Source organism: Epinephelus fuscoguttatus, linkage group LG13, assembly GCF_011397635.1.
Source record: "Epinephelus fuscoguttatus linkage group LG13, E.fuscoguttatus.final_Chr_v1".
In the NCBI taxonomy this organism is placed as follows: domain Eukaryota; kingdom Metazoa; phylum Chordata; class Actinopteri; order Perciformes; family Serranidae; genus Epinephelus; species Epinephelus fuscoguttatus.
Window position 1 is genome coordinate 24126295 of NC_064764.1, and position 13785 is coordinate 24140079.

The 13785-nt window shown below is 40.6% G+C and overlaps 1 protein-coding gene across 1 annotated transcript in view; it reads right to left on the bottom strand.

The window, feature by feature from the left end:
• LOC125899927 (glypican-6-like) overlaps positions 1 to 13785 on the bottom strand; it is a 146897-nt gene that overhangs the window by 92095 nt on the left and 41017 nt on the right. Inside the window, exon 3 of the mRNA XM_049594597.1 lies at positions 2188 to 2579. Coding sequence (XP_049450554.1) covers positions 2188 to 2579 — 392 coding nt within the window. The remainder of the gene's footprint in view (positions 1 to 2187; positions 2580 to 13785) is intronic.

Sequence of the window (13785 nt, forward strand, 5' to 3'; positions counted from 1 at the left end):
GCCAGACTTTGTACAGATAAAAAAAAGAAAAGACAAATTGATTTAATACATTTTAAAATTCAGAAAACAAGGACATTTCTCCTGCATTTCAGAAACAGAATTATTTCTTGTTTGTACTAGTCCATACCCATTTGTAGCTTTGTCACCTTCTATCTATGCCAATCCTCAATGCCTATGTGCAGTTTTACATAGACTGACCATGTCAGTGAGTAGAAAAACGTGGGACTGACAGAATGACTGACTGACAGAATGACACACTGACAGTTTCCGTGATTATATACAGCATACCATACCATGACTTATCATACCAAAAATTAGAAAAAAACAACAAACACTTGGTCCACAGGGGAAGCAACAGCGATCGGTCGCATTTTAGCCATTTTTAAGCATTTTTCTGTTGTTATAGCGCCACCCAGTTGCCAATTAGAGTTAAATTTCTCCAGTCACCTTGAGGCGTCCTGTTCTACATATCTACCAAGTTTAGTAAAAATCAATATGGCGGTTAGGCCTAGATAAGAAATTAGCTCTCTAGCGCCCCCATTTTGTTTGATCGGGTCAATAATGGAGGGGGCCCCTCAGATTATGTGTGGTCATATGCCTACAAAGTTGCGTGGTGATGGGTGAAACCCTTGAGATGTTGTACACCTTTATGTGATGAGCCACGCCCCCCGCAATATTCATTGCCTTATAGAAGCTCAGTTTTAGTAAGTTTTCCAACTTTTGCCAAGAGGGAACTTTAGATATTGGTCCCTAGATTATGTTCACCGAGTCTCATGCAGATCAGTCAAACTTCCTAGGAAGAGATCGATTTTAAGTGTTTTTCAAAAAATTCAAAATGTCGGAAAATCTATATAACCGGAAGTTCTGGTTTCTTGAGGCAAATTTGTTCCTCATGAGGAGAGGCATCTCTGTGCAAAGTTTCATGTCTCTACGACATATGGGGCATGAGATATACCCATTCAAAGTTTGCAATTTCAATCGGTTGCTATAGTGCCCCCCTTTGGCCAATTGATGTAATGTTGCTTCATTCGCATCCTCCCATGACCCTCTACCACTGTGCCAAATGTAACATGAATTGACCAAGTCAGTGAGGAGAAAAACATGGAACAGACACACACACACCCACAGACAGAGTTTTCGTCATTATGTAGTAAGATATAAGGAGCTGTTTTTGTTTTATATGCTGCTGAGGAGACACCCTAGAAGGTATAGCTCCACCATTGTCAAAGTCAAAAAAGGATCATACTTTATGATGTTAGTTTTAATAAATAAATTAAAATAACAGCATAAAAAAAACAAAATTAAAAAAAATAATAAAATTTTAAAAATCACAGATATTTCTCTGACATTTCTACTTTTTGGCTACATCAGAGATGTACCATACCGTGACACCATGGTGTCGCATCTAACTGAACCCTGAATTTTGGGAATTGCTATACCACAGTAGCCCTCTTTTCAGATAATACGTAAAAAAAAAAAAAAAAAAAAAAAAAATTCTGGTTCCTCTGGCTCCTCATAGTGCTCCTGATGGCATTTGCAAGAATCCACCATGGCTGGATGAAAACAACCAATCAGAGCCAATAGGAGTGTCTAACACAGTGTCAGTCACTTGTGCACGCCCTGTGCTGCCAACAACAGCATACATGGCAAAGACAAGTCAACAGAGGAAGACCTGTGAAAGTGAGAGCAAACCTTTCCTCATCAGTCTTGTCATTGCCGTGCACACTGTTGTTGCCAAAGGCGGGATGGACAGGTTTTTCATTGCTGGTGGTTGTTTCTCAGCCATTGTGTTTGCAACGCTCCTCCTAAAGCCATGCACTGAAGATACTGAGCGTGACTGAGTGGGAGCATGTGTGGGGGAGGAGGGCTGAGCAGCGTGTGCATGAGCAGTGACTGACACTGCCTTGGAGACTCCTCCCGGGCCTGATTGGTTGTTTTTGTTCTGGCTCGGTGGATTCTTGCAAACGCCATTAGCAGCACAAGGAGACGTCAGGCGAACTTATTTTTCTCACAGATTATGTGTCTCATCTGCAACTGTTGGGATGTAGTGACAGTTTCAGCAAATGTGACAAAAAGTATAGATTTTTATAGGTTACCAAATGACCCTTTAAAGTTTAAAAAAGACATAAGCAAGTGATAAGGTGTTTTATAACCCAGTTAAAGTAGTAAAGTAGTAAGCACTGTTACCTTAGACACTCTCTGAGCCACCTCCCGGCCAACAGAGAGCCCTTGGACAAATGTTCGTGCAGCGATGAATGCCCGGGTAACCTGAGCCTTGAGCTTCCTGGGCACGTCTCCAAAGGGCTTGAGCTGGTCGGTGTACTTACTGATACACTCCAGATAGTCCTCAGTGATGACGTACTGGGAGTTAAGCAGCGTGAACATACGCTCCAGCAGCCGCGACCAAAAGTCATTAAGCATTTCCTCCAGGTTAACATTCCCTCCCGTGTAATAGCGCTTCAGCTCTGAAAACAGGTTCTCAAAGACCTCTGAGTTCTGCATGTAAGGCTTGCCATAAGTCCTCACAAACATCTCATTCAGGGACCTCTCCGTGTTCTCCAGCAGCTCCAGGAAGAATTCTGGGTTAGGAGGAAAAGAAAAAGTGTTACTGATTATGTGATTTTCCTTCATGTGTGACCATGTTAGTGTAAATTATAACATACATGGCATGCATAGATACGCTTTGATAAAGATGCACAGGGACCCTTAGTTTGTGATTAAAATAGAAATGCTGCAAAATTACATTAACTGCGTCTGATTGCAAGATAGAACGCCGCTTAAAAGGGAAGTGTGCTTGATTGCGATGCCGACGGCAGATACGGCTGCAACCAAAAAACAAAAAACAAAATAGCAAATCAATTAGGGCTTCTGATCTTGATTTCATTTTGAAGAGACTTCACAGCTTTGTTGATTTTTATCTTCAGTAAACTACTTTTGACATTGCGATGGGATTCTTCCTCATATATATTTCTGGAAAGCAATAAGCTCTGTGTTTACAGTGCATGAGGCCTATATTGTCCATATATCACCCTGTAAACCCAAAATACATTCCTGTACCTTGATTGAGAGGATATATTGCTGAATGATTTCCTATATACTGATTCAGAGTATTGCTCCTTATGCTGGAAGCACAAGGGCTGTCAGATGATTTGCAAGAAATGATCCTTCAATATTATTGTGACTCCAAAATACAGTTTGTCTCCGGGGTTTGCAGCCATTCTCCGTTTTAGGCATCACTTGTTGTTTGCCTCATGACCTCTATGACTCACCACAAATTGGGAAGAGATGATAATATTTCTGACCATCTGCTATCCATAATGATAGTCCTCGCTTTCAAGGACCAAGATTAAAATTTAAATAGGCTTCAAAACCCTGCACATTTAACTGCAAAGTGAAATAGTTCAAGACTAGGCAGAGGAGACTCCACACCCATAAACTGTGCTGGAGGTTACAGAAAGTCTATTATATTCCTTAGTTATTGTCTTTTATAGGGCAATATTTCCTATTTGAAGCTTTAAAGCAGAATTAATTGATTTTTTTGGCCATGTGTAGACAGCGGAAAGCTATAAATACAATATTGACACATTATCACCTCATAAAGTTGATATGGTGAACATGTTGGCAAACAGTCACCTTTTTACACATCTACAAGACACATTAGCATTTCTTTAGTGTTTCTGGACACCATACAAGTTTAAATCCAATATTCATTCGCCTTTCCTTAGGAGCTTTTTATTATTAGTCATACCTCTACTATTATTATTATACACATGATTATTACTGTCACATACACAAATAGTTTATCAGCCAATCACGTGGCAGCAGCTCAGTGCATTTAGGCATGTAGACATGGTCAAGACAACCAAAGTTCAAACCGAGTACAGAATGGGGAAAAAAGGTGATTTAAGTGACTTTGAATGTGGCATGGTTGTTGGTGCCAGACGGGTTGGTCTGTCAGAAACTGCTGATCTACTGGGGTTTTCACACACAACCATCTCTAGGGTTTACAGAGGATGGTACCAAAAAGAGGAAATATCCAGTGAGCAGCAGTTCTCTGGGTGAAAATGCCTTGTTGATGCCAGAGGTCAGAGGAGAATGGCCAGACTGGTTCAAGATGATAGAAAGGCAACAGCAACTCAAATAACCACTGGTTACAACCAAGGTCTGCAGAAGACCATCTCTGAACCAACAACACGTCCAACCTTGAAGCAGATGGGCTACAGCAGCAGAAGACCACACCAGGTGCCACTCCTGTCAGCTAACAACAGGAAACTGAGGCTACAGTTCACACAGGCTCACCAAAACTGGACAATAGAAGATTGGAGAAACGTTGCCTGGTCTGATGAGTCTGGATTTCTGCTGCCACATTCAGATGGTAGGGTCATAAACAACATGAAAGCATGGATCCATCCTGCCTTGTATCAACGGTTCAGGCTGCTGGTGGTGGTGTAATGGTGTGGGGGATATTTTCTTGGCACACTTTGGGCCCCTTAGCACCAACTGAGCATGGTTTAAACACCACAGCCTACCTGAGTATTGTTGCTGACTGTGTCCATCCCTTTATGACCACAGTGTACCCATCTTCTGATGGCTACTTCCAGCAGGATAACGCACCATGTCACAAAGCTCAAATCATCTCAAACTGGTTTCTTGAACATGACAATGAGTTCACTGTACTCCAATGGCCTCCACAGTCACCAGATCTCAATCCAATAGAGCACCTTTGGGATGTGGTGGAACGGGAGATTCACATCATGGATGTGCAGCCGACACATCTGCAGCGACTGTGTGATGCTATCATGTCAATAGGGACCAAAATCTATGAGGAATGTTCCAGCATTAAAACTAGCCAGCAATAAAACTGAACTGAATTCAACTGAAATGAAATGAATTTCCGTTCTGTTTTCCGTTCTCTGCCAACGTCTGACATAAACACAGTGTTAAATGCTGCTCTATGTTCAACAGCGAGTCGCTAACTATGTCTGTCTACCTGTGTCATGCAGGTAATGCACAGTGGGATTATCAGCTACCTGCTGCATCTGAAACAAGGCTGATGAGAGCCAAAAAAAAAAAAAAAAAAACAGTAAAAGTTACAGGCCACAAAATCAAAACAACGAACTGACAGTCCCTACGAGACCTTGCAGAGTTCAGGTGATAATTCTCTGTGGGTTGGTCACTCAAGCAACACCTTTCACATTACACATAGACCATTGATCTATTGCTAATATAAAAATATTAATTAGGGCAGTTTCTTGGTCTCTAATTTCACTGCCGTATGGACTAATATAAAGAGCAGTGACGGTGTGAACAAAGCCAGCAGTAAAACATTAAAAAGGTGGGGGTAATTAAAAATAATGAGCTGCGTGGGTTGTCCCTGTAACAGCGTGCCAGCTCTTACCATGAACCTCAGTGATTTTTCTCTACATTTTACAGTGACTGCCACCCCTGTATATATCACAATCAGCATGGTCTGAATTTGCATCTTAAAAGAAATCCATGGTAGCTGGGTCACGTGACAACATTACCACCACAAGATCCATTCTGCCCCTTTGAGCCATTCACATCACAGTCACTTCAGTGGCTCTGACAAAACTGTAATGGATTTGAAGTGGTCATCAGGGCCAGGCAATAAAGGTGAAATTATGATTGCAGCTGGTGAGAAACAAAATGGCATGAGTCTGCACGATACCACAACAAAACACACGCGGATCAAGACCTGCTTGTGCTGCATACAAACGAAAAGTAAAATATAAAATAAATGCGTCATCTGCATGGCAGTAGAACACACAGGGTCTTCTTTCATAGTGTTATCACCTGATTGAGACAAATATATTTTTATTTTTAGCTGCAACCAGCAGCTTCTATAACTCACTTGATGTCAGCTTGGAGGGTAAAGGTCACACTTGCTACAGAAGAAATGCTCGACTCTAATCCCTCATAAATCTGCTCCACATTCGATTTAGCACATGCAACATGCATATTAAAGCCTCTCTATTCTTATCACAATTAAATATTGTTAATTACCACATCTTACCAGGTATCAGTGAGACTTAACTGTAAGACGTCCTCTGGGGATCTGATTGAATTAGCTTCACTCTCACACATTTTTTCCTGCTATCTTAAGAGGATATGACTTGCATACTTGCAGTATGCAGAGCTTGTGATGTTGGTCAAAGTAATTCTTGAGACTAAAGTAAATGAAAGACTACAGTGAGCAGTTCTTTAAATATGCAAAGCTTCCAAGCATGATTTGTGCTTCAGAGACTCGTTGTTGGTAATGAAAATAGTCAGTGGTGCTGAGCGATATGCACGCTGATTAATGACAGCTTCAAAACTAATTTCACTTTTAAAGAATGTGCATTTTAGGGGAAAAAAAACATCTTAATGCAGTCAGGTTCTTTGCCCAACGTGTCTACTGAAATATTAATTGAATATAATGAATGTAATTAAGGCAGAATTTATTGTTAATGTGGACAGTATATTTGATATGATTCTAAGCTCTGTTTTGGAGTGATTACGATGAATAATTACATAATGGATGAGCTCAGTATAATTCAGTGACTAATATATTTAGTTAAAAACAGACATCTTAATCTAATTATGGAAAATTCATGAGAGGGATCGTATTTTACAATAACAAATTTAGCAAAATGTCAGAGACTAAAATTATCGGGAAAGTTTACATAAATCCTAACACATCTTAGTAATTAAGAGGTCTGTTCAAATAAATGGCTGTAGGAGCTGCAAACACAGGATAATGATGCTGAAATGCTGGACAGGGCTGATTCTAATACCCTCAACTTGCAGAGAGTTCATTACATTTCGCTGATAAAGCTCAGTTTGGCTCCAATTCCTCACTGTGTGCACAGAGCTGCGCAGAGGTTACACAGAGCCATTCTCTCTGTGATAAAGAGAAAGCCTGTGTTCCTGTGCTTTCATAGATGCTTGCTCTCGCAGAAACCTACTGATGGATGCTCTCCTAGATGTCAGAGATGTCAGTAGTAGTCTCAGTTTCAGCAATCTTGAAACAAGAGCGTTCCTATTTTAAATCTCCGAGCCATATGGAAAAAAGGCAATCTGCGTTCTTTTCATTTGGAACAGAGCCTTGCATAGCCAGACCTATCTCCACCACTCTGTGTTAGAGAGAGGTCTGAAATCACTGATTATCTTTCTGCTATAGGGGAAAAAATGCCTTGGTTTGTTTTTGCTTCTTTAAACCAATTATAAGCCCCGTTTCCACCAAGCAGTATGATTCAGTTCAGTTCATTTCAGTATGCTTTTTTTCTGTCTCCACTGTGAAAAGTTGTGGATGGTACCAATGGAACCGTTCCATGCGTCCCCATGTTTGGTCCCCCCTCTGCTGGGGTACCTAGCACACAGATCTGGTACTAAAAGGTGGAGCTGTGAACACTGCAGTCTGTTGATTGGTCAATAGCAGACAGTCGCTCTGCTCAGGGCTGAGTTGTGGCTGGTTTTGAGGCTCATGTAACCACTGTTCATACCGTGGAGGGTTTTATCAGTAGACTGTAACTATAAAATGAAAGGATGTTTTGCTGCCTCTTGCAGCAGCTGGAGTCTGAGAAAAAAAAATTCTCTGGGCCGATTGCCGGCGACTTTTAAGGTGGAACGTTAACTTGTAATCTTACTCAATGCATGAGCTGACAACGTGAATCCATCAACACACCTTAAATTTCACTGTGACAACTTTGACCATCACTTTAGTTCTTATATGACATATAGTGGATCTTGAAATGTTCATATATATTAATTGTCTGCATATATTTTAATCATCACTCAGAGGAAAAAAAAAGCATCTCGGAGCGTCGCTCCTTTGGGCTCTGGCAACACTAAACCCATGAGCTTGCCTTAGAAGGACTAAATGCACTAACCCACTATTCTTAAATTGAGAGAGACTCTCACTGCAACCTGTATTATTTTGTTCTGAAAATGTCGGCGTGCAGCCATGTTCTGTGGACGATAAACAAGGTGCAAAATTCCATCTGTGTCAACGGTAAGGAGGAAATACAGTGAGTGCTGGACGGAGCAGTGAGTGACAACAACCCTGTCCACATTATGAGGACTGTTAGCGGTGGAAGCGCTTGGGTCTGGGCACCATATCTGAAGGGTTACTTTTGGTTCCAAAGATACCATACCGAAAGTGTTAGGTAGAAACAGGGCTATAGTGGTCTCTTGCAAAATAATGTCGAGGGTGAACTTGTTTTGGCCACAAAAACATTAACAGTCACATGTCACTGTGTGAATCAACTTTTAGTGATAAAAAAGACAAAGATAATTTGATAATCTGACCTAGAGGTGAAGCCTTCAGCTCTGAGGAAACCCACTGGACCCATTAAAACCCCAGACACTTTGCTGACTGTATATGTGGCTCTACAAGAGCATTATTACCGCAATATCACAGAAGCTCATTTGAAGTGGAAGGGACCGGTATATTAGTGAAGTCACTGTCAATGGTGCCAGAGTTTAAAGATGTGGCCAATCAACTCGGACTGGTCATGTCAGAAAATAAATCAACACTGGGAGCATGGGAGCCTGGACTTTCCGAGGTGCATTCACATTACGTTTAATCTGTGGATTTTTTACAACAATTCACCAAAAGAATGAAGCTGACATGTCTTATTGCATGATCCAAATCTTCATCAAAACGTGCCACTATCAGCGTGTAGGTTGTTAGCTCGGAAGTTGTTGTTGCGGTTTCACATAGTGACAGAGATTTGGAAATGGTAACATGCAGATAGCACAAGGAAGGGAGAATGCCGGCTGAAATCAGTGCCCAATGGCAGTCTTTTCCCCACAGTCTACATCCAGTGAGTCACACTTTTTTATAAGAAAACCAGCATTTGGAGGCACTGTGGAGCATGTAACTGACGGAGGAAGCTGTGGATGGGATGACATCTACTGTGAGGACCCTCGTGGGAAGTGGCCTGCAGAATTAATTACTGCAAAGCCTCCTGAACTGTGACCAGCCATAACTTAGGAGGATAAAAAGGGGTTTGTTTTCCACCACAATTCACTTTTCTTCAGTTGAGTAATTACAATCTTTGATAATAAAACACAGTCTGGTGAGGAAACTGTGGCACTGGCTTCCTGGATCACATTTTCACTGGACCACATTGGACATTCAGTGCCGGCAGAAATCCATATATAGTTGTGCACAAACAAAGTCATCACAAGCATTTATCATGCTGCAATCAACACCTAAAATGGGTATCCATGTCATAATCCGCAGGTTAATAGCCCTTTTTTTTAAACATCAGGAAATTTTCAGCTTCACATCTTTGAGCAATTACAACTGGCAAGATGCTTTTTGAGAAGGACATGGGATGGATATCTCAAAATGTGTGTTAACCTGTCTCAGACAAAATCCATATGTACAGTATTTGGACACAAGTAGCTAAAGGGTATAAACGGGGCCTCAGACTGCAAGTGCAATCTAAGAATCGATACAATGAGGCCATGTAATTACTGCAAAATCTCAGGAACATAGCAGATAATTTGTTCACCTTCATTTATCAAAGCAGAGCTCTCAGTAAAACCCTCCGTAATCAGTCCTAACAGAGATTTTTGTGATAACTTCAGGCAGAAATGAATACAGTTGCAGAGGCTTTCTTGACAAAAATGTGATGTTATTCGAGTCACTTTTCATTCATTTTGTTGTAAATGGTCTGAAAAGGCAACTTTGGAAGAAATAAGGTCATATGGATAAAAATATTATAATGTTTGATCATAGGTCTGCGCTACAAACAAAGTTCAACATACCCAGTTATCTGGCTTCACTAACCCATTGGCCTTTTGGGTAACCAGTATCATGAAGCTGGTTATCAACTAGCATAGTCAATTCTGGGTTTTCCTATCTAGCCAGGAGCGCATTCATGTGAAAGAGGAACAGTTGCTAATTACGAGCAGAACACAACTTGCAGAAAAAACTGTCTAATTCGCAAAAAATTATAATTTTAATGCTGCAATGTTTCCTTGATTAGACCTTCATCAGTCAAATTGTTTTGTAACAAAGAGAAGCCATCTTATGTCGGAGTGGTTTTGAGTTTGCAATTAGTCACATTACTCACGTGCAGTGGAAAGGCGTAAATAACAGACATCAATCTGTGTAACAATCAACAATATTATACACAGAGATAAAGGAATAAAGAAGTAAAAACCACCTACTGTTGTTAAATTGCACTCTAAAAAAATATACACATGCAAATCTTGCAAATATATGTTTCCAAATCTTGCAGCTACATTAGAAAATGAACCTGTGGGGGTACGTTTACATGGAGAGTGAGCATCAGTACACAAATAGGAACTCTTATGGTGCGTTCCATATAGATCTTACCCTTAGTAAGACGGTAGGAAAGGAAAAATTACACAGCAACACGACATGACACGCCTCTTTGAGTCGGTGCTACCAGTAGTGGTCTCGTACGAACTCAGAGGACTACGAGTTTCGAAAAGCTGACGAAAGCAAAGATGGCTGCGCCCTATATTTACCATAAGTGGCTGTGCTCTTTACTATTATTTTTACTGTTTATCAAAATTGAGTCTTCATTTTAATTACTCGTACACATTATAATGGCTTATGGGAATGTTTTATGATGTGTTGTTGTGCGTGGAATGTGTTGTGTGTGTTGTTTATTTGTTGGTGTTGGTGAAAGTAGCTAGCAGTGATGCTAATAATAAAGGCTCCGCTACTGCAATAGTGACAACTGCTTTCTTGGAGGCATTCGTCTCTGTTTAGGTTTGGGTCGTATATGGTACAAACGCAAACGGGGACGCATATCGCCAACAAGAAGTTACAACCTCATCTTGAGTCTCACCACTCGTAGCAAATGGAATCAGTAAATGGATCACAGCATTAATTACAAGCGACATCATCAAACCCATGAATGAAGTATCCTACTTCACATGATATGAGATGAGACGGTTTTAGTAATTACCTGCAGGAATGTTCTAGTTTAGGGACAGCAAAAGACATATTCTTCAGGGTGAGATGTTAACAACAGTCTACAATCTTACAGCAGAAGATGATAGAAAAGAAGTTAATGACTAATGAAGAAAATCTGAACGAAATGTTGCATTTATAATTACAGGATCCAATTAATAGTGTATGCATTATTTTTCTAAGAAAGACAATCTTTTTTTTGTCTTTCTTTTTTTCCAGTTCATCACAGAGGTGTTTGGAGTCATTATAAGCTGCAGCGATAGAATCAGAGTGTTAAAGCAGTCAGACTGTCAACTATCACTTCAGGAATAAAATAAATCTGGCACAATTAAAATGCAGCGAAAATCAACTCATCAGTCTGTAAAATCTCTGCCTGTCGACTTATGCTAGCTAGGCTGAAGTTCTCAAATGTAAACACCAGTAAGCATTAAGGATGGATGGAGATGATGGGCACAGCTGAACTGGTATCCTGCTAGCCATTGTACAGGGTGACCTCTGTGCTGCATCAGTGTCCAACGATATTATATAAGGACTGGTGTGTCAGTGGGAATGTGAGGTGCCGTGCCTGTCCTGCTGCGGCTGCAGAGTGGTGCTGCCTGCGTATGAGGAGCGGCCACGCAACTGTCTTGCTGGGTTCGGAATATCTGGACAGTTAAATCATTCCACATCCAGACACGAGAACCATTTGGAAACATGGGCAATTATAAAGCAGCAGCAAACAACGTAAGAAGATGTAAAATTGACTAAATTATAGTGCAAGTGTTAAAGGAGCTGATGGGATCCCATTTCACTAGAGCTGTACTTGGTATAATTTCATGTGTCAAATAAATGATGAGTGGAAATAGAAAGCCTGGACTCTTTTTACCTGTCACTCAGGACTTTTGTCTATGTCGGTCTGTTAATTATTTTTTCAGTGATCTGACTGGCCAGTGGTCGGGTGTTGACAAGTTGTGATCCCATCCTCTTAAGTTAACCAACTCCAGAGCAGGTTAGCTGTCCAGCATAAGTTGCCATGTGGTAAAAAGTGAGCTTTGTGGTGCTGAAAACTGACGGTTAACCCTGAAGTAACTTTGCTAACCCCAAGCCCTCCTCTGTAGTACAGGCCTCTGGGCTTGTCAAATTGGTTCTGAATAAGATTATTAAATGCATTCGTAAGCATCCTTCCAATTTGAGCACTTTTTTTTGTGCAGAAATATTATGGAACTGCTCAAAAATGCAGGAAACTGGTTGAATTTGCATTAATTTTTGTGAATATAAAATGAAAAATTCCTTGAGGGACTAAATAATGCTAAAATGTTGCATAGCAAAAAATGCTCTACTGTTGTAAGTACTATCGTTGGTAGCTCCTGTGCAATGAAATTTATATGTGGTGACTATTTTACAAGATACAACTTTGAGTGCAGCATTGTTTTTCATGGCCATACACTAATGAAATAAAGAGCCAGATGCACTCAGAGAAAGTTAATGAATTCGGTACAAGAAGATTTTCAGATCATTTATTAGATATTGTCTATGTAAAACACATTCCTGCAAGCAACACACTGTCAAAAGTATCAGTAATTTATCTGTGAAGCAACCCTGAGTAAACTGCAAAAAAATGAGTTGTTTGGCCCTCATGCAGCAGAATAAACAGCCTGTTATCTCCAGCAGAGACGCTAGTGTCTTCTCCTACAGGACCACAGCCAGTCAGAGAGGAAGCTCATCTCTCACTTTGTGATTACTGAAACTGCATTACGACACCACACGGCTTGGCTTGCAACCTACTTGAGCTCTCATGCCTGTACATGAAACCGGCAATTTTACTGGCAAAAGGAGCACTTCTAATTCCACATGTCAGTCACAAGTGGATCATTGATTGGTCTGACAGGAGGCGGGCGTCTATAAAGAGCTGCTCCGAGTATTATGCTCCTGCACAGAACATGACGGGCTGACCTTTTATGTCTTCATTTTTGCGCGTTAATTCTTGTAGCCTGCCTATTGTGAGTCACACAGTGGCAGTTAAAAAATCACAGCTGGTGAGTCAAGCCAAAAAAAAAGGTTTAATCTGATGCAATCTAATGTAATAAGATTCTACTTCTTTGTATTTGAAAGTTACCATATCCAACTCTTTAACATGAGGAAGAAAACAGATCTTGTGATACAGTGCTGATTCTGAAACGTTCACAGGGATTTGGCATACTGTCCTAAAATCGAAGTGAAATCTTCTGTGTTTCCATTAACCTTGCAGCTTGTCCATCAGAAATCCCACAGAGAAGGATAACCGAAAACCCTGTAGTGCACAATGGCACTGTGGCGTTTCTACTTGAATACTCTTCAAGTCTTCAAATGGATAGCCCAACAGGACTTCCTAACTAAAGAAGGCTTTTGCTGAGCAAGCATGCCCTTTTCAGCGCTGCCCAGCTTTACATTTATCTAGTCAAACACATCCACACCTGGTAGCTGGCCAGCACATTGCGGCCTTCTATTGTTGGCAGCTTTGAGGAGTAATTTAGGGTTAAGTGCTTTGCTCAAGGGCACATCAACAATGGCTGCTGAGGGAAGAGAAAAAAGATAAGACTTTATGTTCCAACGTTCCAATACCAATAACAGTATCACAGGTGCTTCCAATACTGCCTAAAAGTCTCTGGGGTATCAGTGAGTCCCAATAAACTGACACCAAGAAATAAATAATTGTAAGAGAAACACTCATATTTATTCATAATTTCTTTAACGGCATGTCAGTGACTCCAAAAACTAAATCTGAATCCCAAATTTGAAAACCAAAAATGAACCCTGGTGAACAGCACTCAAATACTTGGGTCCAGCCCAATAGCTACAACTTTAGGTAT